The sequence below is a fragment of the Neopelma chrysocephalum genome, unplaced genomic scaffold (genome assembly GCF_003984885.1).
Source record: "Neopelma chrysocephalum unplaced genomic scaffold, ASM398488v2 Primary Assembly neopelma1_65, whole genome shotgun sequence".
Lineage (NCBI taxonomy): Eukaryota > Metazoa > Chordata > Aves > Passeriformes > Pipridae > Neopelma > Neopelma chrysocephalum.
In genome coordinates, this window is record NW_020897722.1 from 689669 (window position 1) to 716590 (window position 26922).

At 45.6% G+C, this 26922-nt stretch overlaps 1 protein-coding gene and 1 long non-coding RNA gene across 3 annotated transcripts in view; both read left to right on the forward strand.

Moving 5' to 3' along the window:
- Positions 1-20553, forward strand: part of ADCY9 (adenylate cyclase 9) — an 85731-nt gene extending 65178 nt beyond the window's left edge. For both annotated transcript variants that reach the window (XM_027683948.1, XM_027683949.1), the window contains 4 exons: positions 6391-6550; positions 9576-9724; positions 12574-12615; positions 18400-20553. In XM_027683948.1, the coding sequence (XP_027539749.1) occupies positions 6391-6550; positions 9576-9724; positions 12574-12615; positions 18400-19588 (1540 nt within the window). In that variant the 3' untranslated portion in view covers positions 19589-20553. The remainder of the gene's footprint in view (positions 1-6390; positions 6551-9575; positions 9725-12573; positions 12616-18399) is intronic.
- Positions 7894-8627, forward strand: LOC113967918. Its single transcript, XR_003534309.1, has 2 exons — positions 7894-8153; positions 8339-8627. It is a non-coding gene; the product is annotated as an uncharacterized LOC113967918 (long non-coding RNA).
- Positions 20554-26922: the final 6369 nt, after the last annotated feature.

Sequence of the window (26922 nt, forward strand, 5' to 3'; positions counted from 1 at the left end):
AGCTTGTGTTTTCTGTCTGACATGTAACTGGAGGTCAGCATTTCCCTGGGTTCAGGGCTGTGGGATAGGCACTGCTGCTGAAGGGAAGGGGGCACTGGTTTGTCTCTGCAGAAGGAGTGGTACTTTGCAGTGCCAGCCCCACACAGCAGCAAAGAATCCTCAGTCCTTGAATCCTTGTCGTGCCCCTCAGCCTCTCCTGTCCCCTTGGAGGGGAAGGCTTGGCTGTTTAACAGTGACTCCACATTCCCCATTTGTACCCAGTCACCCACAGGACGTGTCCTGGGCTTTGAGGACACCTGCAGGCCTTACTCCTGTGGTAACTCCTCAGTGAGCAGTTCCTCTGGAACGTGGGGTTCCAGGGGTTACTCACACATCCAGGTGGAGCAACCAGCAGTTGTCCGTGTGTTCAGTGTTCATGCTCTCCTGGGTGTGTTGTCTGATCTGTGCAGATACCCCGTGTAACCTGTAATTAACCCAGATGATGGACCTATTAATAAGTTGTTTGTTTGTGTGTACGTGTGAGAGCGAGTTCACTGTGCCCTCCTCAGCCCCGTTTTCCCGGCGCTTCCCTTGACACAGGAGTGTGATAAGGGTGCTGTGTGGAAACCTGTGTCCTCACTTATAGTTCTGCAAATCTGTCAGGAATGTGTAAGTCAAAATGCTTCTGTAATTACAAGTTGGAAGCAATTCTACTGCTGTTTCAAGAGAAACAAGAGATTACAGTGTGCACTCTGATTTTGACTTTACAAGGTCAAGGTAAAAAATACTGGATTAGTGCTTTAGCCACTGAAGGAAGTTTGTATCCCAATGAGCATATAAATGTATGTGTGTTACATCAAAGCTGGCACACAGAGTGGAGAGAGGTCATGTGTGAACAGTGGAAATGCTTTTACAGATAGTATTTCTTAGTGGGGGTATTTGATTGTTGCGATTTGAATCATTTTTAGAAAACCTAGAAATTCAGAAGGTGTTAAGAGCTGTACTGGGACATGGTTGAACTGCAGGGCTGTCGTTGTAGTGTATCCTAAAATGGATTAACTCATGTTCTGTCCTCTCTCTTGCATCAGAAATGCATTGTCCCCTTTGCAGAAGTCTCTGCACGCTGGTTTGGGTGGGGGAGAAGTTGTTTTGGCACTTCAGCGTGCCCAGGCAGCTCTGCCATCTCACCAGCAGCAGGTGGTCTGGGTTTGGTGGCCATGAACTTGTTCAGCTGTGAACAGCTCAACACCCACTTTGCTGAAGAGCTACTTTCTGCTATCCAGATTATTTGGAGAAAAGTTGTGTTCACTCACTTTTCAGGTGAATTCTTGCTTCGTTTTAGTATTTTTCAATTCACTGTTTTTCCCACTTGTTTTCCCAATGCTACATTGCATTTGCCTTTCCTTGTTTTGTCTGTTTATAAAAATTATTGCTATAATCTTAGAAATATTTATAGGTAGGTACATAAGGTTTTATTGCAGTCCTGTTCTATAATTGGTGGTTTATGGTTTTCTTAAGGAGAAGGAAAATTGTTGTTTTCAGTCTGTCTATATAGTCAAGAACTGGCAAAGTAGTTTTGCCTTCCTGAGCCGTGTGTGGCTGTGCAGGGGTTTGGCTTCAGTGCAGCACTGTGTGGTCAACCCAGAGACCCCACAAATTCTCCTGCTTACTTTGGGAACCAGGAATTGCTGGATGGAAGAAGCACCAGCTGCCCTTTCCTGCCCTCTCTGTCAAACCAGCAGTTGAGGAGTGGGAATGTAGAAATTGAGGCCCCAGATATCTCTTGAAGTGTCTGCAAATCACTCTGTATTTTAGCACTTATATATTCTGAGTTGGAAGGGGCACAGAAGGATCACTGATTCAGCTCCTGGCTGGAACCTCCTGCCATGGGTTCACACTCGTGATCTTTCCTCTGCTAACGAGATGTAATTTGTATTTAACTTAACTCTGATCATCCCATCTAAGGTAACACTGGAGTAAATCTCTTACAGTACAAACCCAGGATCATCTCAGATCTGAGCTGGTCCTACCCAGGGTACCTGCTTGAAAACAGTCTCAAGACCTCACCTGAACAGAGCAGGCTTTGTAGGTAAAAAACCTCAGAAGCTTTCTGGCAGGTTTTCAGTTTTAAATGTAATGACAGTGGTGTATTTGGGTGGGGCTTTGGTAAGAAAAAGTGTCTAGTTGGGTTTAGAGAGTTTTTTTGTTGTTGTTTTGAATTTATATTACATATTTGTTTTATAGTAAATACATAAAATAGACTTTTGGGCCACCCCAGTCTCCTGGGGCACACACTGCTGTACAGTTCCCTTGAGCAGAAAGAAGACAATCATATTTTTCCTCTTCAAATCCTCTCCCAAGTGAGGACTGCTCCCTCTGACCACTCATTATGCAGTGCAGAACTTCCTGTGCAGAAATGTCATCCCAAATGACAATCACAGAATACCAGCGAGATATCTGCAGGGAGGAGATCGGACTACAATGCTGGGCACTATCCCAGAATTTCAGGAAAAGGGATTATTTTAAGACCAGAAAATTCTTGCCTAAGTTTCACATTGTATTTTCATTATCGTGATGTGAAACACCCTGTCTTTAAATCAGTCTAAATTGTAATTAAATCCAGGGCTCAGCCTAGCAAGGATCACTTGGCTCTTGTGGCTCAGCCCTCAGTGCAGCTGAGGGAGAGGGAAGGGGAGCACTGTCTCTGCCTGGGCAGTGAGAAACAAAACTTGAGTTCTGGAAGAGCAGAAGGCCTCATGGAGCAAAGCTTACGAGGGAGAAGGATGTTTTGATTCCTCTGAAGTGTGTGATAATAAATTATTGGAGTACCTGTAGATGAGGATCCCACTGTTAACACAAGAGCCACTTGAAAATTAATTGTATAAAGCTGCACGCAAAAATTGGTGCTTCATTTGTGAGCACGTGGAAAATGTCATCTCCTGCTCTGTAAATGTTCTGTAAAGAATGTCCTTCGGCCCACTTGAGATGTAACTACTTTGACAAGTTCAGTTGAAGTGTAAGAGGTCCTGAAATTCTGGTTTTTTATAAAAAAAAAACTTGGGAAATGTCACTGAACATACATCAAGTGCAAGGTTTCACTTGGGAGTCTGAGGAGTGGGTCTGCAGGAATGCAGGTAAAAGATAGCTGCCCACTATTTTTGTGTAAATACAGGGGTTTTGTTAACTAGATAATTTTGACACATAGTTTTTGAGTAAAACCGGCCATAAATGAGTTTGTTTATGAAAAAATATGTTGCTTTTGATGATGTGCTTCAGAGAGGACTTGTGGGTGAAGAGCTGAGGGCAGAGAGTGGGTGTTTCAGCCCTGTTCAAAAGAGTGAAAGGTGGGAGCACTTCAAGTTGATTCATGAATTTAAAAGGGCCTTTCTAGAGAGCAAAACAAATTATGTCCTGGATGAAGAAAGGAGTGCAATCCAACACTGGAATGGGAAGTTGTGCTGTTGTCTGACGGAGCAGAACTGCCCTTTTCCTGGTGCTTCAGCTTCCCAGCCTTGCTGAAGTGCCACCCACGGTCTGTCCACAGCAGAGAGACCCTGTGGCCAAGCACTTGGATCTTCCTAAATTCCCAGTGACCAGGAGCAGAAATTGTTTCCTGCATCCCGAGCTTAATGAACCAGATCTGTTAACACGGCTGATACAGAGTCCTGATGCCGGGGAAAACAATGGAGGCTGTTTGCCTTTATTTATTTCTAACATCTGGTATTTAATATCCCACCAAATTGCTGCTGTGCCAAAAGCTTTTGATTCGAACTCTGGGAATTTATTTTAAACTGCCAGTAAATACAGAAATGATGGTAACAGTCTCCATTAGCCATTAATCATTTATGTCAAAGTTACTAATTTGAACTCCAGCTTGTGTAAACATCTCGGAAGCTTCAGCATTTAAGCCCCGTTGAGCTGCCCACTGACACTGCATTATTTACTGATACTGCCCTGTAGCCATTAAATCTGTCTGCAGCTCTCACTGCTGTCTGGATTTAATGCACTCCTGACTTCCTGTGCTGGGAGCGTTGGGCTGGATCCACCGGCTTTCCCTGGGAAGGATGGGAATTCAGTCGTTGAATTCCGGAGCGCAGAGCTCTGCGATAAATACCAGCCCGAAAAAAATCAATGCAAGAAGGTAAAGATTATCAGGAGAAATGTGACATTGCCCTGGAATTTGCACTGTCCTTTTGGACACACACAGCTGCCTAAATAAAGCAGTGTCCTCATCGCAGGATTAACCGATCGCGCTCGCCGGTGGATTTGTTGCTATAGTTCCCACAGGAATTTGTCCTGGCATGGAGGCTTGGCAAAAAGGAACATTGAAGAAGTGGAGTCCCTGGTGTGTGGGTTGGGGTGAGAGACATGAGCTGCACTGGGTATCTGCCACTGAGCTGGGTCCTGTGCCAGCCGGGATGGGAGCGATGCGGAGATCCAGGAGAGCGTGGGCAGAGCTGCTGCCGAGCTGCCTTGGGAGAGACTGGGGATGCAGGTTAGCCCAGGGAGCCTCATTCCCTTTCCTCTCTCACAGTTCAGCCATGGAGATCCTAATCCCAGTCCGTTTGGGAGAATGGAAATTTTTTTTTAGAGGCAGGAACTTGATTTCAGATGTACTTGGTGCTGAGCAAGTAGGACTGTCTCTGAGCACAGGGACAGTTCTGTCATCGGGGTAGGACACTTTATAACCCTTCAGAAACCCCAATTCTTACTCTGCAGAGCTTTTATTTTATTTTTTTTAATTTTATCTTGCTCTATATCCAGTTTTTAAATTTCAGTGCATTGTTGGAAACTGTTTCCTGATGGAATACAGGTATGATTTTTGGTGTGAATGGAAGTCCATTAAACTGAAAACTGGCAAATCTGTGAGCACCCTCTCGTGGGATCCCGGTGTATTACAGTGTATGCCATCCTCCCAAATTTCTCTTTTTAATGCATTTAAGGATAATTTCCAGACTTGAATAAATTAAAGTTAAATAAGTTAAATTAGAGAAGAGCTCTTGATGCTTCGAAAAATGCTTGTGTTTGTAAAACTCACAGAAGTCCAGACCAGAGAATTAAAATATCGTTCATAAACAATGAATATTTAAAGGTGTGGAATGAGTGTCAAATTCTCATAAAGAAATTTCAATTCAGATGGTCTATATCATGCTTTTATCCAGCATAAAACCTTGTATTTCAGACAACAGGGTTAAAAATAAATGTATTGCTTTTCTCTTTTTAAAAATATGATGATATGGGGTAATTTATGTAACTTTGAAGATTGGGAATTTCATATTTAGTGTATGTGATACTTTTTTTTTTCAGCTGTGAGCTTCTCTGTTTAACAAAGGTGTAATTCTGTACTGTTTGGGCTCTGCTGTTGTCCAGAAGTACCTGCCCAGACTGAGTCTGGTAATTCCACACATCCCACTAATGGCTCTGGATGCAGCTAACTGTGCTCCACTACCTTTTTATGTCTCCATAAAAATAATTAGGCACTTGAACAGCAGTTGCAGTTTTTCTCAAGTGACTAATGTAGAGCTTTGAGAAGGAAGTTATCCCAAGGATTTATTTCTGTGGATAAATAATAGTTTTCCATGCAATGCCCTTGAGCATTGAGCATCCTTTTACCGTCCCTTATTCGTTTTAGCAATTAGAGCTGCTCTCATTAAGGAGTATCTCCGGTGAGCTGCTCTCCAGAGCTCTCCCAGTTGGCTCCCTCAGCTCTTCACAGGTTCAGGCCGTGGTTTTATCGGAGGGGGGAGCCGTTCCTTCCCTGTGTGCCGTGTGGGATCCAATTGGGATGCTGTGCTGGCTCCCAAGGAACGGGGTGGGTGCCAGCTGGCCCACGAGGGGCTCAGCCCAACTGCTTCTCCAGCTCTGCTCCTGCCAGGCTGCCAGAGCTCAGCCCACGCTCCTCTTCCCCTTCCCTAATGAGAGGGAACGGAGCCTGGTTGCAGACGGGGTGGTTGCAACTGGGAGAACTGGTTTTGGTTGCAGTGGGATGGAGCTGCACAGCCCTGGGTGCTGGAGCTGTTAGTGGGGTGCACAGCGCTGCTTTTCAAACATTTCTGCTGTTATTTTCAGTCATTTGAATTTGTAAAACCTTCCCCTCTCCCTGCCTGCTTTATTTATGAATGGAGAGAAGTCTCCCTGTGCTTAACCATCCAAGTGAGTGAAATTTGGCTTTCAGTTTGCCTCCTCGAAGCCCCCATCCCGAGGCTCTCCCTGCTGGAGCAAACACCCAGTCGTCTGTCAGCAAAGGTGGATTATTCCCTGGGATCACCAGCAGGTGCTGTGGGTGTAACACACCGTGGTTGCTCACACAGCCCAAGTGAGGGGTCTGAAGTTGAATTCCTGCAGGTAGATCAGAGACAGGAGGTGATGTGCTGCAGTTAACGCCCCGCTCCGTGATTTCCTGTGTTCCAGGATGGCGTTCTTCCTGGAGGAGGTGATGGCTTGCACCAAGCGTCTCCTGGAGGTGATATCTGGCTGGCTGCCTCGACATTTTTTCGGCGCGATCCTGGTTTCTCTCCCAGCTCTTGCAGTTTTTTCGCACTTCACCTCTGATTTTGAAACAAATATACATGTAAGTTGTCGAACTCCATTCCGTAATGTGATGTTTTGGATGGAACAAAGCTTGCTGTTTGCCTGCCGCCTTCCTCCACCTCCCTGCGCTTTACATCTGTTTGATACAGATCCCTTGGAGGGAGAGGGCTTTGTGGATGATGGAATTCCTAGTTTGTTATGTAAATACAGTCACGGCTTCTTTGAAAACTCTCAGACAAAAGAGGAGAGCCAAACCTAGAAATGCCTGTGACTTACCTACCTTTTTTTCTTAGACCAAGCACTTCTGCAGAGGTTTATTTGAGACAGTGCAAGGAGTTTATCTCAGGCTTATGGATCTAGGCTGGATTTGGAGTTTCAAGGTGGACATGTGTAGTTACTGAATCTCAGCAGTGAGAACAGTGTTAGTGGTGGGTGTTCTGGCTTTTCAGAGTGAGATGGAGGAACTCAAAGGAGAGAGAGAGCTCTCAGCACCTAGAAATGATCATTGCAGGAGCTGTGGAAGTGGTTAAAGGAATGCAATACCTGCCTTCTGAAAAGGAACAGAAAGAAATTGGTATATTTAGCCCACAGGGGATTTGATGTCTCTCTTAATGAGAGCATTCAGAAGGGGAGAACAAGGGGTTAAATATTCAAAGAATTTCACATAAATTCTGTAAATTCTGTGAATTCATAGAATCCCAGAATGGTTGGGGTTGGAAGGGACCTTAAAGGTCATCTGTTTCCAACCCCCTGCCATGGGCAGTGATGAGAAGGGGGAAGAACAGTTTAATTTAAAGGCCAACTGTAGCATAAAATCAGGGCTTTAAAACTGTGAATAAAATGGCCTCAAACTGGAGATGAGAGTTTGTTTCTCTGCAAGTTTCTCTTCATAGCACAGTGATCCTTTCCAGGAGCTTCAGGGAATTGCTTCACAAAGCTCTTCCTATTTCAGGGCTCTGGGTGTAGGTAATGGCCAGATCCTCCTCACTCTTCCCATCACAGCTTATTCCTGGCTTTTGGGAAGTGTTTGTTCCATGGGAACATGTGACCACATGTTTTTTGGTCCTTGCTGATTTAAACACATATCCCGTGGTTATCACAGTCACAGGAGAGTGTGTTTGACATTCTGTTACATCCCATGTTTAAAACCATTCTGCAGCTTCCACCTTTTGGAACTTTGCTTCAGAATTTTTAAGCAGTAAATTTATTTTTTGTTAGTTCAGTTTAATGATGGTCTTCCTCCTACATGATTATCAGTAAATTAATTGTAGGAATGTCTTCTTTAAAGTGAAAGGGACCCAAAAACCTTCAAATCTGTCCATTGGTTTTGATATCATCCCATTCATCACCATCCTTGATCATCTCTCCAAATGTTTAAAAATAATAAAAAACTAAAAACCTTTATTGGTGTGTTCTCAATACCTGTTCAGGACAGGCTGAGTCGAAACACTTCAGGCAGCAGCAGTAAAATGGTGATTTACATCACCAAACTGAGAATGAACTTTGCTTTCTTTCCTCTTGCAGGTCCTCCAGAGTCGTGGGGCTGTTGGCTCCCTCTCCAAGAGATGTCCCAACTCGGCTTGTGCTCAGTGTTTCCACACTCATGGAGCTCTAGGAAATGGAGTCAATCTATAGAGGGTCAGGTAAGTGTCCTATTTTACTATGACATGGTTTTGCAAAGTTTTTTTTTATTCATAGCATTTTATACCCTCCCTGGATATAAAATAATTAAAATGAAAATTAACAAAAAAACAGCCATGAAAAAAAAAAAAAACTTTCCAAAGCCATGCATCCATAGTAAAATCCAGCACATCCTGACCCTCTATAGGCTGGCTTCATGCTGGGGCATCACTTGGAGTGAGAACCAGTGCTCTGCCACTTTAGGAGACCTGAAATGGGGGGAAAAAAGTAAGTTTAAGTTATGGTTTTTTTATGGACACTTCTGAAACTCCTTTTATCTGTTTTTGAGTCATTTCAAAAAACCAACAACTGTGCTTGTGGTTTAAAAATGGTAAATTATGTAAGGTTTTTTCCCATACTCTGTGTCTGCTCTGAATCACATGTTTGTTTGTTGTGCTACAGGATTGCAGTGTCTGTGCTTCAGCTGTACAGGAAATGTAAAATTAAAAAAAAAAGAGATTATTAATGAAGAGATTGTTATTAAAAATAAAAGAAAGGGAGAGAATGATCATTTCATGCTGTAAAACACAGCATAAAGCTAGAACAGAACTCCCTAATGCAAGTGTGGAGTCTCTGTTTTAGCTTGGATGGTCATGAATATTCTTGCTAAAACCAAAATTGGCACATCAGCCTGAGAGTTTTGACCACTGTAGGATTGTATCTTGGGGAAATGAAGGTATTCTGGGCAGTGTGTCTGTCCTGCCTGTCCTTTTCTTTATCTGGTAGAGTTGTGGGAAAGGGAAAGGGGGTTTGAGATCAGGCATTTGGAACAGGAAATGTAAAATTGTCCTTGCAAATTGGCACAAGTGGTCGTGTCACCAAGTGTCCATTGACAATGACCAATACCTGCCTCTTGTTCCCAAGGCAGATCTTTTCTTTTCAATCTGAATTCCCCTGTTGCTGATCAGTGTGACAGTGTCCTCTAAGAAGTGTTTTTAAAAACAGGCGGGTGGGTGAAGTTGCATTCCACATTTACAATGCAGTGGAATTTTGATATTCAGTTTAAAACAGACGGGATCTAACCCCAGCAGTGGAGTGGAGGTTGCAGTGAATATTTACCTTTTTTTTAAATTTTATTTTATTTTAACAAGAAGAGGCACTGATCTTTTTGCAAAGGTAAGCTGGAGGCACTGGAAGTCGCTGAAATAACCGTGTAACGCAGTGATACAAAACTCCACCCGGGGCAAACTGTGGCCAACTACCTGTGCTAAAGGTTTTCTTGCCCTTGGAAGGGAAGATGCCCATCTTCACGTGCTGACTCCTGATGCACCATGCCCATAACACAGATGGAATCAGACCCTTCTGCTCCCTGTGCCCCTTTTTCCCTGGCGTTGGTGCCCGAGGGCGCCGGGCAGCCGCTGACTGGCTCTCTCTCTCTGTTGCAGTACACCATGTTCATGTGTTGTGCCATTCTCATCACCATTGTGCAGTACTGTAACTTCTGCCAGCTCAGCTCCTGGATGAGATCCCTGCTGGCGACCGTGGTGGGAGCAGTGCTGCTCATCCTGCTCTACGTGTCCCTGTGCCCGGACAGGTGAGTGTCACCCCGGCCCCACACGCTGCGCTCCAGGGGATCGTGGTTGGGGTTCTGCACCGCTGGAATGAGGATCTAGTGCACAGGATTGTACCACCTGCCGTGACTTTCTCCACCACCTCAACTTTAGCAATTTTATTTCTGCATCATTTATTTTTTTTAAGGTTTTCAGGGTGGTACCTGAGGGCCCTCTGCTGTGTGACACTGTCCTCACCTCGTGTGCTTCAAGGGTACACATATGTTATCAGGCCCATAGAATTGCCTTTTACCATTTGTTTGGTAATCTGTCTAATTAAGGAACTTCCCAGGTATTTGGGAGCCCAGATGTTCCCCCACACCTCCCTGGGTTTTTTTTTGCCCTTAGGAACCGTGTATTTTTCTTCCACCACCTCCCTCAATGCACCAATTTCGTTTCTCACTTTCCTGCCTTTTCAGAGGATGCTGCAGGACAGTAACCAGGAGAATCAAGATAATGCAGTTTCTGTGCAATAACCCAAAGTTATTTCAGTTTTCCTCTGATAAGCAGTTTTCCCCAAGGAGAAATTGTTTGTAGTATTCTCCTGTTTTCTTGCCAAGAGAGTCAAGGGGGTCTTTCCAGCCTTCCACTCCTATTGGCAAAATGTTATAATCTACTTGCACTTCTTGTTGGCTTAAGACCTCTCAGAGCCTTTGGCTCTCCTGGGATGGACTTTGCAAGGTCTTCTGCTAGATCAGTCTAGTTCCTCTCCTTCTTCAGAGACCTACTGTATCACATGTTGAAAAAAATGAAAAAAAAAAACCAAACCAGAAGGAATTGGCAGGTACATGTTTTATGTGAGTATTTAGCTTTAATCCCCTCTTGAAGTATCTTCTTTTAATCTTGATTTAATTTATATTTAAAAAAGGGGGAGCATAAAGGTCACCCCTTACAGCTGTTCACAGCTGTGATTTGGAGGTGGCTGTAAGGGTTGTGGGAAGAAAGTCTTTCCTTCGAAAAAAATAACTTAGAGCTGGAGCCAGTTGACAAATGATTTCTAGGTCATACTGGACTAAAGAAAAATCACTTTCTTTCTTGTCAGTCTGCAGAGCACTCAGGCAAGGAGGGCAGGACAGTTCTTTCCAGCCTCAGTGGAGGGAAGGAGTGTCTGGGTTCTGGAGACTCCCCTTTCTCCTCATGGATTTGTCCCACTGGGTTAAGGTTCCCAGTGTAGGCAACACTGTCTGTCCTCCAGCACTGATCAGGAACTCCCAGGAACAAAGATGACTTTCTCCCATAGCTTTTCCCTTTGTGGCACTGATGCTCTCACTGGCCAGCCACCAGCTTCGCTGAGAGCCGTGGAATCACAGAATCCTTTAGGTTGGAAAAACCCTCTTGAGATGATGGAGTCTGACTGTTCCCAGCACTGCCAAGGCCTCCCCTAACCTTGTTCCCAAGTGCCACATCCACACAGCTTTTAAATCCCTCCAGGGATGGGGACTCCCCCACTGCCCTGAGCAGCCTGTTCCAGAGCCTGACCACCCCTTCCATGAGGAAATTTTCCCAGTATCCAACCTCAACCTCCTCTGGCACAACTTGAGGCTCTTTCCTCTTGTCCTGTCCCTTGTTCCCTGGGAGCAGAGCCTGACGCCCTCAGCCCCAGGTTTGGTTTTTCAGGGGAGTCAGTGAAGAGCAAACCCTTGATGCCAGTCCTTGACTCCCTGGTTACTCTTCCCTAATTCCCCAGGCAGGAGTCCTTGCAGCTCCTTCAGCTCCACACGTGCTGGGGTGTCTGCACAGAGCTGACAGAGGGTAATAGAATATACTTGTGCACAAGCTCTGTGTTAGGACTTTGTGCAGAAACACAAAACTGGGGATTTTCACTGTCTTTCAGCTTTATTAAGGGATGGGGAAAGGCTGTTCCAAAGCACAGAAGTGGAGGCCTTGCTGTGGTGTCAGTTCACAGCATCACCTTTTGCTGAGTGCTGGAGGGGTTCTGTGAATGTTAAAAAAACATTATCTTAAGAAATGTTGCTAATGATGGTGTTCTTCCACCTGTGATTTGAACAGTGGTGACCATTAATGAGGAAAGATCAGAAATCCTGGAATATGTTGTCATTTCATCCCTCAGAAATAAATGTTTAAAGTAATAGAGCTCAGTTCAACTGCAGATCTGAAGAGGTGCTCGATAGAAGTTATCCTGAACAAAACTAATACAGGCTGAATTAGTGAAACCCATAAATTCTGTTTCTTAATATTCATCTTTTTCTTCCTCTCTTACCATGGATCTGGATAATATTTTTTGTCACGGTGGTTGTTGCAGCTTTGTCTGCACCACAGGTGGATCCATTCTGCACGTTTCTTTACTTCTTTTAACAGATGTAACTAACCCTGAGAATTTGACACTCTCTTAATATTTGAAAAAGTGCTTGAACTACTTATTTCCTGTAATGGCATCTTCAAAAAACCCTATGGTTATTAGGCATTTGTTTGTTTGTTTGTTTGTTTGGAGCGGTTGGGGTTTGGGGTTTTGTGGTTTATTTTTAAAATCTTTGTACTGTGTGCTCAGATAAGATGAAGGCATAACCAAGTTTTAGAGTTCTGAGATTGCTCTTCCCTGTTTCCCAGGTAAGATGGGATTGTTTAACAATTACTCACTCCAGGAATCATCAGTTTCCCTTTGCAGGGACTTGCATCTCTGGCTGGTTCCTTCTTTTGAGCCAAAAGAGCAGATAAGTCACGTTCAAACAAAGATTTTTGAAGCTGATCAGGTGTGTGGTGCAGTTATTGGCCTATATAACAGAGGAGTTTAACATTCTCTCTGAAATTCTGCAGGATGGTTTGTTTATTGCTTTAACCTCCCCTCTGAAATCAGTGCTTTTTTTAATTTCAGCTCCATGGAAACTCCTCATCTAGATTTGGCACAGAACTTTAGGTAAGCTTTATATAAACTTACTATCTTTATGTTTAGGGATGGAAACATTTTCAGTGAATTATGCGTAGCAAGATTTTGCATCCACAGTAATAACTTGGGAGTTCAACAAATTGGTTCAGCAGGTTGTGTTTAAGCTCTTCATATGTGTAATTTCCTTTACAGGAGACTTGGGTATGACCAAAACTCATCAGAGCTGATGCTGCAGTCAGAGTTGTGTAATGATATTTTCTCTTTAAATTGGATTTCTAGGAAATAGAACTGTGGAGAAGCTCTATAAAACAGCATCTGTTTTTCTGGTAGTAGCAGTTTTTAGAGCATTATCTGTACATCACAAGCTGTTTATTTGGTTCCCTTGGCTTGTTTGCACCATTCAGGAGCAGTGTGAGTTGGATGCTCCCACAGCTGGACGGGGGAGAATTCCCTGTGGGAGAGGAGCTTCTGCTGGAAAAGCTGGATGTGCAGCCAGGTGCCTTCCCAAGATGAGATGTGACAGTCTGGGACTGGCTGTCACCTCGGCTCACCTGGGCAGAGCAGCAAAAGAAAATTGAGAGCAAAGGAAATTTTAGCCCCCAGACTTTCAAACAGTCAAACAAAAATATCTTCCTGGGTTATTAATGGCCCCTTAAAAATGAACACGTTAAAGATTCACTCTGATTGTTTCAGTGTTGAATTTCTCGTGGGTTTTATTGCAAGTTTTGCAATACCATTTTTAAAGTGTTTTTACAATATTAGACAAGTATGTGTTTGCTAATGACAAGTTTGGGGACAATACTGGGGTCATGCTGTGCTTAACTGAACTTCTAACCCTGTGGATATGGGACTCAGTAATTCATCTCAAATGTGTTTTCAGGAGCATGATGCTTTTCCTGAGAGTATGTGTCAAAACAAAATTACTTTTTAAAATCTGTCATCTCCATGAATTCTGTGGTAGTGGGGAAAACACGTGGGTTTAGTACAGAGAGATGGGAACTGGGCTTTCACATTAGGTATTTCTTCACCAAGGAGTCAGCACTTTAGTGTTGGGGTTTGGGGGGCTTTGGGTTTTCTTATATGGGTTTTCCTTCTTCATGGCTTTGATTCATAAAGGTAACTTCATTTCACAGCAGAATTCCAGTTCACTGAATCCAGAATGGAAATTTAAAGCCAAAAGAAGAGGCAGCTTGATTTTTTTATAAACAAACTCTGCAGGGAACTTGCTGTAAAGGCAATGAACAAAGTATTTAAGTGTGGTGGTCACTCCAGTAATGCCTTAGGATCAGTCCAGGTTTGGATCCTTAGTGGTTTATTATTAGTTTGTGAAATCACCAAAGCTTTTGTGCCACTCAGAATTACAAACCTCTTCCCCAACAGGCTCCCAACCAGCTGTTAATCACTGCTAAGTGATTCATCCTGCCTTAAATCATTAACAACCAGGTCTTCCCCTCAATGACAGAAATCTGTGAAAAAAATCAGTTATCAAGCATGCAAGGATTTTTCTTCCATAAATACACAACTTTTAAGACACTGCAGGTGAAGGTAAGAGTTGGTGAGAGACCAAACCACGGATGTCACCAAGCAGGTGTGGAACAGACTCTGCCTCTTTGCAAAGTCTGACTTGTGATTTAAAGGCCAAATAAGGCAGTGACCAAATTATCTCACTCATTAAACATTTCTAAACTTAATTTTTCACTTTTCCTTTGAAGGTGTACTGAGTTTGTATGTTGTCTGTGCTCCTTTATTTGGGGAAGAGACACATGTGCACGAGCTAATACTGCTTAGCACTGCCCTTCAGTCCAGGCTCCACTGGACCTGACGCTGCCCAAACTTGTAAATTAACAAGTATTGGAAGTTAAAAGAGAGAACTGGGAGTTAATCCTGTTCTGTTTCTACCATTAAATAGAATTTGGCTTTTTTTTCAGGGCTCTTTTACTGTACATTATTGTGCACCACATTTCTCGAGTGCTGTGCAGACAGAATCTCCCCTTTTCCTGGTGATGGACTAATAAAAAGGTGAAACTCCCTTATCCTAACAAACTTTTTTTTTGCAGCACTTTTCTCATGGAATTAAATAAATCAGGTTCTTTTCTCACCCCAGTCACTGCAAAAGCTTTCCTGTGAGGGCCAAACAAACTTATGTTTTGCCTTTAATGAGGTTGTTCCCTTTCCTTGATCAAAAATCGAAATAATATTAATGTTGCCTAGGAGGAGAGACACTAGCAATGGTAATGAAGTCTTAGCACAAAGTTAATCTCTGGCTTGTCCATGAATCAAAATATGGAATCTGCCTTGTTTTCCTGACAGCCAACTTCTTCAGCCCAAAGGATACGACTGTAAACTTCGTCTTTTAAGCAGGAAATAGCTCCCATTTTCATTCATTCCTTACCTCAGAGCAGGTGGGGGGTATTGTTTTCCACTGTGGCTGCTTGAGGAGGATCAGCAATAGGGAGGACTGAAATCTCTTGGTTGTAGGGAGGGGTTTATAGGCATCAGTTACACGTTGTTCATTGAAAGCAGCACTTTGATCCCCTTTTCCTCACCATTCCTCCATTGCATCCTTCCCTCAGATTCAGCAGGCAGACACCCTCCTTAGATATAGCAAGATATCCAAATCCAGGCAGGGGTTACTGGCTCAGAAGCAAACTGGCTTTCCAAATCTATAAGTGGAAAGCCATTATCTTTGTGATTTGTGATCGAGATCCTATCTCTGGAGCTCTCACTCGTTCCATATTCACACAGCCTGGATGGAGGTGCCAAGTTAATAGTGAGGTGGCAGTGCCAGGCAGCACTTCACCAGTTTGAGTTAAAGGAACATTGTCAGCCTAAGATTTCAATTTGAATGACTTTTAAAATTCATTTTCTGCTGCGGCAACTCATAAAAAAGTAGAATTTGGGAGGGGATGATCCTTTCTGTTAGAGCTGTGGGGCTTTTTCTTCTTTTCATTCTAAAGGGTGACTCCAGGTCATCACTGCTGACTGACTTGTGAGGTGATTTATAGTCCTGTGGGTCCTGTAACCTGCTCACTGGGACACCCAGAAATCTGCTTCACAAATGAGGACGATGTAATCTCTCTCTGCTCCAGGCTGGAATCAGGGCTTTCCATACTGATGCTTCCAGCAGTCGCATCGGGATAAAAACGCCTGCTCTGGAGAAGGCTCTGCACCTTCTTTTTTGGGATCCCAACCCGTTCCTTATTAATGAAATCAGGTCAGAGAACAGTGAGTCACTCCCTGCACATGGAGATCTCTGGGTTGGAGCCCACATGGCAAAGAAGGTCAGGCCGGTGCTGAGGAGGTGATTGAGAGCTCACGGATGCCAGAGCTTCAGGAATGGGCAGTGGGAGGCAGCAGGTCCTTCCCAGAAAGCAGGTCGTGCCTTCCACTTCTCCTAATGTACCATTTGTGGCTCTCACTTAATTCATTGGAGAGGAGTTAAAGTACTTTGAGGAGTGTTTTGTACAACCAAGTGTAAATAAAAAGCCTTTAATGACTTAAATAAATCCCTATGGCAGGGATGTCTGATGTTACAGAGGATTATCTGGATCAAACTTGTACTCTCAAAGGAGTAACATAATCATTGCTCAGATCCTCTCGCAGGTCTCTGCCCACAAGATGCAGGAAATAACAAACTCAGATTCTGAAAAGAACCTGAATTGTTTTTCTTAAACAAGATCCTTTCCCCAACCTTTTTTTTATATTCCAAGATCTTTTCTCTTACTTACCCGCCCCTCATTTTGTTTTATAAGCCCGTCAAGCTGGGAGGATATTTTGCCACCTGCAAAATAGGTAGCAAGGATTGTATTTCAGGAATTGTTCCCATTCTAGACATCAATTATAGAATCATTTAGGCAGGAAAAGACCCCTTAGATCAGGGAATTGTAGAATATCCTGAGTTGAAAGGAACCAACAGGATCATCAAGTCAACGACTAACCCAAGACTGCCAAGGCCACCACTAAACCATGTCTTTGGCTTAGTCTGACTTGTCTTTCAAGGGAGGAAATAATTGGGTTCATAACAGAGGTTCTGTTGAGAAAAGTAGCTGTAAGTTACAGGAAACTGATGGTGGGACCTACTTTGAGCTGGGCATATCTCCTCCTTTCATTGTTCCCTCCTGAAGAGGGAATAAAATGAATATACCTTCCCTTCTCCTGGGAAAAGCATATTTATGGTAGAAAACAAAAGGAGTAATTTCCAGTATAATATGTTGTCTTATCTTTAATCTGAAATTCAGTCTGCACACTCTGTATTGTAAATATTTTACTTACAGGGAGCTCTTTTCCCTATAGAAACAAAGACCACGGCACAGAGAAATGTTTTCAGAGATGGGGCATGTTCATCTGTTTCACAGCTGTGCTGTGGTTTTGCTTCGTTACACTTTTCTGTCAATCCAGAATTTGAGAATGAAATTCAGAAAAAGAAACCGTGTCTCTAATAAAGCTCAGTTCTAAAATATTTCCAACGGGGAAGCCTGTCCCCCATGAACAGAGAGAAAGAAAATGAGCTGAGAAATGTTTTCATGTGCTATAGAAACAAATTCAGCCTCCTCTTCTTGAGCTGTTGCTCCAGTTGTGCTCTGAGTTTTAAACTCTTCATACCTTCATAAAGAAATGGAGGCACTGAGCTTGGATTGGCTTTCTGGTTCTCAAGGAGAAAGGTTGATGTGATGCTTTCCCTTAAAAAAAACATCTCTTAACTTGGAAAATTTCAGCACATGTCTGCTCATATCGAATCTTAAACTTTGGCATAATGTTATACAAAAAAATGCAGTTGGGTGCCTCCAGAAATGACTGGGTGCCAAGCTGTCTGGGTTTAGCCTTGGTTTCTAGGATTACATAGGTGGGGCCTTCTCAGATTCAATTTGTGTCTTTGCCTCTCTCCAGAAAGTTGAGATTGTAGAGTGCAGATGTCTCCTCGTTAGGGGCGGTTTGGCACTGGCAGATGCTCCATCAGCGCTTCATAATCTGCACAGGCAGGCGACAAACTGTCGAAAGGATCTGAAATATTGCTCTCAATCTCTGTGAGACAGGAGTTTTTTATTATTTTATGTAATCTTGGCACTTTGAGAAACTTTCTGTCTCCACCATGAAGAGCCTCGGCGGCTTTATCATAGAAAAGATGTCAGCTCAGAGCTCCATACCTCCACTTCCATGCAGTTCACAGAACCACAGACTGGTTTGGGTTGGAAGGACCTAAAAGATCATCTCATCCCAACCCCCTGCCATGGGGGTTCTCCACAGCATGTCTTGTACTGTGTTACCTTCTTCCAAACCCTTCATGTGTAGCGTTAAAGGCACACAGCAAAGGTCCTCTTGATGAAGAGACGAGGAAAAGGCACAAGGAATGTAAAGCAGATGTTTCTGAATATTGGAGGTAATACAAAAAGAGATAAATCCCACAAAACTCACACCCCCCCTCCATACAGAGGGCACATACCCACAGATATCTGAACACACTAGACATTATTAATTATTATTAAACACTGTATATGCGTATTTTCATGTATGCTTTTAGTTATATATTTAGGTATAACAATAACTGTTTCCTTGGTGAAGTCCTTAAAACAGTACTGGGCGACTTCCATGGTGCTGAACCTGATGATAAGGAAATAATCAGTTAAAGAATGAAATTAATTCTTTGGCGTTTTCTTAACAGCAGATGAAGTTCTCAATGCATATTTTATAATTCAGTATGTAACTGCACTTCCCACACTTCTTTTTCCAGCACAGGATTTCTGTCTGCGGAGCTGCAACAGCAATGCCCTGACTCCGTGGTTTTAAATGCCCCTGTCTGTTTTTCCCTCTCTCCAGCTCCAGGAAGAGCCCGTGCAACAGCTCAGTGCCAAATGACACCAAGAGGCCGGCAGACCTGATCGGGCAGGAGGTGGTTCTGGTTTCCTTCCTCCTGCTACTCCTGGTCTGGTTTCTGAACCGAGAGTTTGAGGTCAGCTACCGCCTCCACTACCACGGGGACGTGGAGGCCGATCTCCATCGCACCAAAATCCAGAGCATGAGGGATCAAGCTGACTGGTTGCTGAGGAATATTATCCCATACCACGTGGCCGAGCAGTTGAAGGTGTCCCAGAGCTATTCCAAAAACCACGACAGCGGCGGGGTGATCTTTGCCAGCATAGTGAACTTCAGCGAGTTCTACGAGGAGAACTACGAGGGGGGCAAGGAGTGTTACCGGGTCCTGAACGAGCTCATCGGGGATTTCGACGAGCTGCTGAGCAAAGCCCACTACAGCAGCATCGAGAAAATCAAAACCATCGGGGCCACCTACATGGCGGCGTCGGGGCTGAACACCTCGCAGTGCCAGGACAGCAGCCACCCCCACGGGCACCTGCAGACCCTGTTCGAATTTGCCAAAGAAATGATGCGGGTGGTGGACGACTTCAACAACAACATGCTGTGGTTTAATTTTAAGCTCCGGATCGGCTTCAACCACGGCCCCCTCACGGCCGGGGTCATCGGCACCACCAAGCTGCTGTACGACATCTGGGGGGACACGGTGAACATCGCCAGCAGGATGGACACCACCGGCGTCGAGTGCCGCATCCAGGTGAGTGAGGAGAGCTACCGCATCCTCAGCAAGATGGGGTATGACTTTGACTACAGGGGGACGGTCAATGTGAAGGGCAAGGGTCAGATGAAGACCTACCTTTACCCCAAATGCATGGACAACGGGATCGTGCCGCATCACCAGTTGTCCATATCTCCAGACATTCGGGTGCAAGTGGATGGCAGCATTGGGCGGTCTCCCACCGACGAGATTGCCAACCTGGTGCCTTCTGTACAGAATTCTGATAACACAGCCCATGGCACAGATAACTCAGAAAACAAGGACATCCCTCCTTCTGCCAAGAAGCTCCAGAAAGACGCGGTGAAGGCGGAGGAGAGGTGCAGGTTCGGCAAAGCCGCGGAGAAGTCTGACTGTGAGGAAGCGGGGACTGAGGAGGTCAATGAACTGACAAAGCTAAATATCTCTAAGAGTGTATGATGCACTGTCAGAGTTGCATGAAGTGCTCTGTCCATAGAAACACACTGACTTTTGCAATTGGCAGTTTTCTTTTTCAAGAGAGACCTTCTCCACACCTGGGTTGTACGTTTGTGTTCATTTCGGCACCTGGGGCTGTGTGGATCACAGCTCTTCAGGGCTTCTTTTCATCCATCTCTCTCCTTCATGCCCCAAATCACATCTCAAGCTCCCCAGCTCCCTGTGCAACCATCTTACAGCTGAGTAGAGGATATTAAGTGCCTTCAGATATACTCCATTGGACTCCCTGTCAAGGTACAGAGGCCCCAAGTAAAATCATAGCTTTGGGTATTTATCTAATTTTAAAGAAAAGAAAAGCTGTGGTTATATCATTTTTATTGTTGTTTCTCACAAAACACTTTTTTTGGCTAATGCAACTCCTTGGGTTTTTTATATCTCTCGGAACAATGTTTTACTGTTATCAGACCTTTTGTATGTAACACACAGACATGTGCATGTATCTACCATATGAGACTGCTATAAAGTGCCAGTAATGCACCACAAGAATGTCTGGGCGAGGGGTGACACACTTTGGGTCGGGCTGGAGGAGGAGTCGTGCCGTGGCTCAGCCTTTAGTTAGGGCAGGAGGAACAGCAGCTGCAGTTCTGTTCTCCGTTACCGATGCTTTCTTCAGCCTCCACGTGCCATCGTGTGCTTTGGATACACTTCTTTTCCGTATAGCCAATGAGTTACTGATATGTGGGAGTGGAATAAGGGTTGGGACGGCACCAGCTCTCGGGACAGGTTTCCAGAAGCAGACAAGAGACCGTGGGAGTGTTGCAGTTCAGGGCTCACGACTCCAACACCGTTCGGGGTTGCTCCGTGCGTGGCTGAGGTGGCCGAGGTAGGTGGCGTCAGTGTCTCTGAGCTGATTGGAGAGAGAGAGAGAGAGAAAAAAAAGCAAAATAAATGTTTTGGGAATGCCTTTATTTATTTATTTATCTATTTTATTCCTGTTTGGCTTTTTTTTATTTTCTTTCCTCTGGGGATTTTCGTGTGCGGAAGGGATCAGGAGAGATGGATCGTGGCTTGGTTTAATGGGAGTAATAAGATGGTGTTTCAGCCTCTTCGAGCTACCAACCACTGTGAGGATGTTACCTTAGGCAATATTTGTTTTCAAGCTGGAGACACTTCAGAAGCCACCAAATGGAGTTGAGTATCCCAGCTTCCCTCTGGACTGAACCAATGGTGCTGCACAATACTTTTCAGGATTTCCCCCCCCACACACTGTGCTTTTGCAGCAGGGAACAGGCCAGCGTGCTCCCTGCGTACCACCCAAAGCAGGAATAGGGAAAGAGTCCTTGTAGTGAGCTCAGAAGCACAATCATTTCCCAGTCCTGTGAATGAATCGGTGCAGTCCCTGGGAGCAGGGCCTGCGTGAGCACAGGAGCTGCTGGCACAGAGGGAGCTGTGGGATGGGTGCCATGGGCTGTGCCAGTCTGTCCTCTGCTTCCCTCACCTCCTTCACTGATGTTTGATAATATTGACTATACAACTATTCCCGTTCAGCCAACTCCTTGTGACACCAAATAAAGGATTTTTATGCCCAAAAGAAGTTCATCAGCCAGGGAAGAGCTGGGGGAGGGCAGTGCTGCGCTGGCTGCGTGGTGCTGTGGGCTTTGATTCTTTCCATCTGAACTCAAGGCAGAATATATTGATTCTTCTTCTTATCCCCGTGTGATTTTTGGGGTATGAGTAATAACTGTATCCATTCTTGAGTTCCTATTCAGCTGTTGGAGAGCCATCTCCTCTCCACTGTCAGCATGGAGCCCTTGAAGCCTTTCTCAGATGTAAATCTGTGGGATTTCTGGACCTCAGTTAAACAGGACTCTGCGCACTGGTCCCACAAAAGCTGCTGTTTATGCACATCGGTATTCCATTTAATAGGAAAGCTGTTCAGAATTCATCTTGCTCAATGTGCCAGCACACAAAAATCCAGGGATCCTCATCCCAGAATCCCTCTGCCACAAGTGCTGTTACCTGTTTGGAGGCTATTCCTGAGGAGCAGCAGCGTGAGGTGTTTGGAGTGTGCAGTTTTCCAGCAGCTTCCTTCTCCTAGGTTACAACTCCCCCCTCCCTGTAGTGAGTTGCACTTCCAACTTTCAGGTAGTAATTCTGCAAATACCTCTTGCATCCAAAGAATGTATTCCTGAAGCATTTCTAGGGCTCTCGGTTCAGTTGAGGTGTGTCAGTATTCCTTTTCCTACAGTCGAGGAGCTGACATGGTCCAGAACTGTTTACATGCCTTCTAGTGTGATACTTTTGTTCTCAGAGTTGTTCCAGCCTCTCTCCCTGTCTCTTCTTTCTCCCCATTTTGTAGAGCCTGGCTATTCCCTCTCTCTCCCTGCTCAGCTGTTTCCAGTAGCAGGGCTCAGCTGGGACGTGCCGGCTCCTTGAGACGCTGCACAACAACCAAACCTGCCCCAGCCCCAGCCCTGCACCCCGGGGCAGGTTGGCATCTTGTGGTTAAACCCGAAAGGAGGAGGTGCTGCAGTGGGGCCCTGGACCCAGAGCACCTTCCTCCTCATCCTTCAAGCACTGCAGGTGCAAAACCCTTCTCCTCCAGCCTGTAAAGTGCACAACGTTCCTGTGCTGCCATGGGGGGGCTGCGCGGGGATCGTTGGGTTTGTGGGAACATCGGAAAACCAAAATACGACCCACCAGGGCCTCTTTGTGTTGGCACTGAGCAAATAAAGGGGCTGAGGACAGGGGCATTAGTGGCCTCTGAAATCAAGGGCTGTTGTCTGCTCTGGGAACTGCCGGCAACGTTCTTCTGCCTCAACTCTGGAGCTGGGAGAAGAGTCGTAAAACCTTGGCTGAGCAGTGGTGCCCTGTTTGCTCCTTGCCAGGATGGCAGCAAGGTTTCCTCAGCTGGGGCTGCAGCTCTCAGGGGTTAAATCTCTCTAATGCCGTGGAACAACCAAACCAAGAGGTTCAGCTCTTGGTGTGTAGTTTGGAGAGGGAGATTTTCCAGGCACAAAGAGCCAGGAGCCACCTGTTTCTGTTGTAAAGCACCAGGAACTGAACCTTTACACCTTCCCTTCATACCTTTGAAGGTACATCCTAACACAGAACCGACTCCGGGGTGTTCTCAGCGGGATGTGCGGCTCTGCTGCCGAATTCCTGACACGGGGGTGCTGCTGGGAGGCCAAGGGCAAAGCTCACTCTTTTAAAATCCCTCTGTGTGCTGTGGGTGCCAGCACAGAGCTGTCAGTGAACGGGGAGGGCTTTGCCCAGAGGTTTGTTCCACAAGGACAGTCAGTGCGTCGCTGCGCTGCCGATTTTTAGGGGCATTTAATGGTGAAGATTTAAAAATGGTCCAGAGGAGGAGGTTGGGAAGGTTGCTGAGTGTTTAAGATCCCCGTGTCCCCTTCTACCACTCACAGGACCTACTGTGGAGCGTGGAGTAATGAGGAATACACAGAATACTGTCAGCAGGGAGGTCTGAATCTGTTGCTAACACACCAAAATGCTTATTTTCCTCCCAGCTGAGAGATTTCTCATTGAGGAGCAGGTAGATGGCATTCCCGTTGATTTATGTCTGGCATCATGATTTTGAGAAGGATGGATTTGCCTGTTATTTCCCAGGATTTGGGGCCATTCTCCTTTGTTGGAGGTAATGTGAGCACTGTGAGCAGGGTGGGCCGGTGCTGCTGCCTGGCTGTGGCTCTTGCTGTGTCCCAGGAAGATTTTGGAGTGATAAAATGAGGGGAGGAGAGGATGGATTCCCCAAAGGCTTTACAAAACACATCAGTATTTGGATAATGTTACTTTAGGGCTAAAACACAGAAAGGAGGTGCCTGGAGCAAAACTGAAGGGAGCTACAAACCAAACACTTAACTCTTTAGCTTGAGCTAAAGAGGAGCTTATTCCTGAGTAAAAAGCTGAGCTTTTAGGGTTTCCAGCATTTTAAAATTGGTAATTCTGGCCTGTTTCTAAAGCTTTCATCCTGAATACAGCAAAAAGTGTTGTAAGGGAGCAGTTAAGTCACTCCATGTCTTCATTTTGCAACATCTCAGAGGCCGAGGGCCTGTGTTGGCTGTGATGCCATCAATGTTTAACTCAGCACCATGTCTTGGGGGTTTTTTTGCCAAATTTAAGGACTCTGCCTTGTTTTCTCCCTTATTCCCTGCTTATTCTCATTTACTCTGTCTGGACAGGACACATGAGTGGCTGTTACCTCCCATCTCCTCACCTGTGGTAACCTCTGTCTTTTCCTCCCTGCACGGAGCATCTGAGCTCTGCTGCTGCCGGTCACGGCTCCAGGTGCTGCTCTCCCTGCTGGTGCCTCTCTGTGTCCTCATGGAGAAGGGAGAGTGTTTTTGCTTTGATATCTCGGTCCATTTTGCCCAGTCACAGCTGCAGCTTCCTCGTCATGGTGGTGACAGAAGACACAGAAGAGCAGCAGACACGTCCCAGCAGTTAAATTTAGGAATTAACTGCTAAAAAGGCAGTTGTTATTTATTGATGTGATTTTCCCAATTGCTGGAAATGCCACTGTAAGTACAGAATGATTTGTGTGTGGAAATAGTAGAGGTGGAGGTTCAGGGATCCCCCAGTGCCTTGGTGCTGCTGTCTCGATGCCCAGGCAGCTGTGAAAACCCAGTTGGGGTTTCAGAGTAACGCTGAGACTTGACTGGCTACGTGGGGAACATCAGTTTGGGCAGGAAGGTCATTTATTCCAATGTTCTTTTACCTCTTGAGTTCTCTATACAGGCTGTAGCAGTCCTTGTTTTGTTTCCTAGAGGTAAAACCTGGGTTGCTGAGACTGTGCTGTGCATGCAGCTGCTGTGGGATTCTGCAATATCCTGTAAAAAAGGTGGGATTTGTAGCCACTGCACAGCAGTTCCTGCAGGTGCTGTAGCTGGGAGTGCTGTGATGGGCTGGATGTGTTTCAGTTCAGAGCCGTGGGTAGGACTCGGTGCCATGGTGGGGTTTGGCTCACCAGGAGCCTCTGGATGGTCACGTGTGTTTCCACATCCTGGAGCTGAGGAGATGAGGAGAAGGGAACGTAGAACGAGGTGTCAGGTGGTTCCAAAGGCTAATCTGTATTTCCAGGTGTGATGTCTGTGCCTGGTGTCTCAGGTGTGAAGCTGAGCTATGTTTGTGCTCAGAGGGGGCACCAAGGTGCCTTAGAAAAGGCTGATTTTATTAAAATCTGCATTAACACCACCCCCTGAACTCTGTCCAGAGAGTTTCATTGGTGAAAATAGCACACCAGGAGCTTATTGCCCTTACGAGATTTTCTTTTAAAATCAAATGTCAGGCTCTGAAGAGGTTCAAGGAGAAAATAAAACAGGTGGAATGTGTCTTGTCTTAGGGGCACAGTTTGAGGGTGCCGTGGTGAGAAGGTTTGAGGTGCTTTGTGGACACGGGGTAGAAATATTGTGCAAATATTGGGTATAAAACCTTCTCCAAGTGTTTGTAATGTGGGCTGAACTTCTGTCTCAACCCTGATGACTGCCTGGGCTGTACAACACGTGCAGAACTGTTTGCTACTCATCTTCAGGAGTCAATATTGGCTTGGGAGAAAGAAGATTAGCTTGGAAAAAATAGATTGGTAGAAGATATTTAAAGCTTTTTTTCCCCTGGTCCCTTTTTGTAGCTGTTAAACTTTTCCTACCCTGACCAAACTGCCCAACCTGAGGCTGGTGAGGGGCAGGAGGCAGGAGGTGCCCGGTGTCTTCCCACGCTCTGCTCCAGAGTTGGAGTTTGACACCCTTTTCAGGAGCTGTCCCATGTGCCTGTCTCCAAGTCACAGATCAGTGTCGCTGGTCTTTCACACTTCTGCTCTCAGCCTCTCCTCATGGTTTACTCCATTCTTTCCCTGTTTTCTGGCTCACTGCAACAATTTCATAGAATCCTGGAATGGTTTAGGTTGGAAGGGACCTTAAAGACGATCTCATTCCATCCCCTGCCATGGGCAGGGACACTTATCACTGTCTCAGGTTGCTCCAAGCCCCATCCAGCCTGGCCTCGGACACTTCCAGGGATGGGGCAGCCACAGCTTCTCTGGGCAGCCTGTGCCAGGGCCTCAGCACTCTTACAGACAAGAATTCCTTCCCAATATCCCATCTAACCCTGCCCTCTGGCAGTGGGAAGCCATTCCCCCTTGTCCTGTCCCTCCAGGCCCTTGTCCCAAGTCCCTCTCCAGCTCTCTTGGAGCCTCTTTAGGCACTGGAAGGCTGAACACCCCCAGCTCTCCCAGGCTGTCTCCATGGCACAGGTGCTCCAGCCCTTGGAGTGTCTCTGTGACCGTAATGGATTTTAATGTCCAGAAATTTCAGCGTTCAATGAAGCTGAAGAACTGCAGAGAAGATCATGGCTGGGAACAGTTAATGAAACTTTAAGTTTCAGCTTTTATCAGTGATGCTCTGACCAGTTTGTCATCCAGCTCAGTGCCAGGTGTGTGGTGAAACCAGTGCCACCACTTGCACATCCCTCATTTGAACATCGACTCCCAAATCCTCCTCCAGATGAGTCAAAACAAAGCAACTTTCTCAAGTTTTTCCTTCTTTTCCTCCCTTGGTCGCTCATGTCTTTGTATCTACCTTAATGCACCTGCTCAGTGTTAGTTTGGAATTGAAGATGGTTTGTACGGAGATTTAACTCAGGGAAGGGAAGGACACGGCACATGGTCCATGTGTGGGTGTGCCCAGGGGGAAAGGCCTCCTCGGAGCCTCTGAAGCTTTGCCTTTGTTGAGTGAGCCCAGAGCTGTGTTTGGGGTTTATTTCCAGTGTTGGCTGTACAACTCCACCGTGTCCAAAGGAGGGGGGCAGCGCTGTCCTGCATTGCTGCCTCAGCCGGGGTTTGGCCACCGCACAGGTACCGGCACAATCCCAGCGGCACTGGCAGCTTTTCCTCTCCCTCTGTCCTGGTGCAGGAGCCCTCGGTTTCCAGAGAGACCCTCTCCCCACTTTACTTGCTTCTAGTTTCAGAGACCCTGTTGAGATACAGAGATGTACAATATATATGCTAAGACAGAGCCTGTTACACCCCACTCTACAGCTTTAAACTTCCAAAGTAATAAACTCTCTAAAGCCAAGAGCCTTAACAACTCCAACATCTGCTGAGACAAACAACACAGTTCTAAGTTTGCGCTGAATATTTGGGAATTTCTCCTGCTCGATGGTGGGTGTCTCCAGTTAGCGAGGAGGCAGCAGCAGTATCCAAAGATGACAAGGACCTTGGCCACCCTCACTGAGTTCCCCAGGAACAGGTAAACAGGCTCCCGCCTCGTGCTCTCAGGAAAGTCACCTCGCTCCCCCAGTGCTGGCAGGGTGGCTTTAGGTGTTGT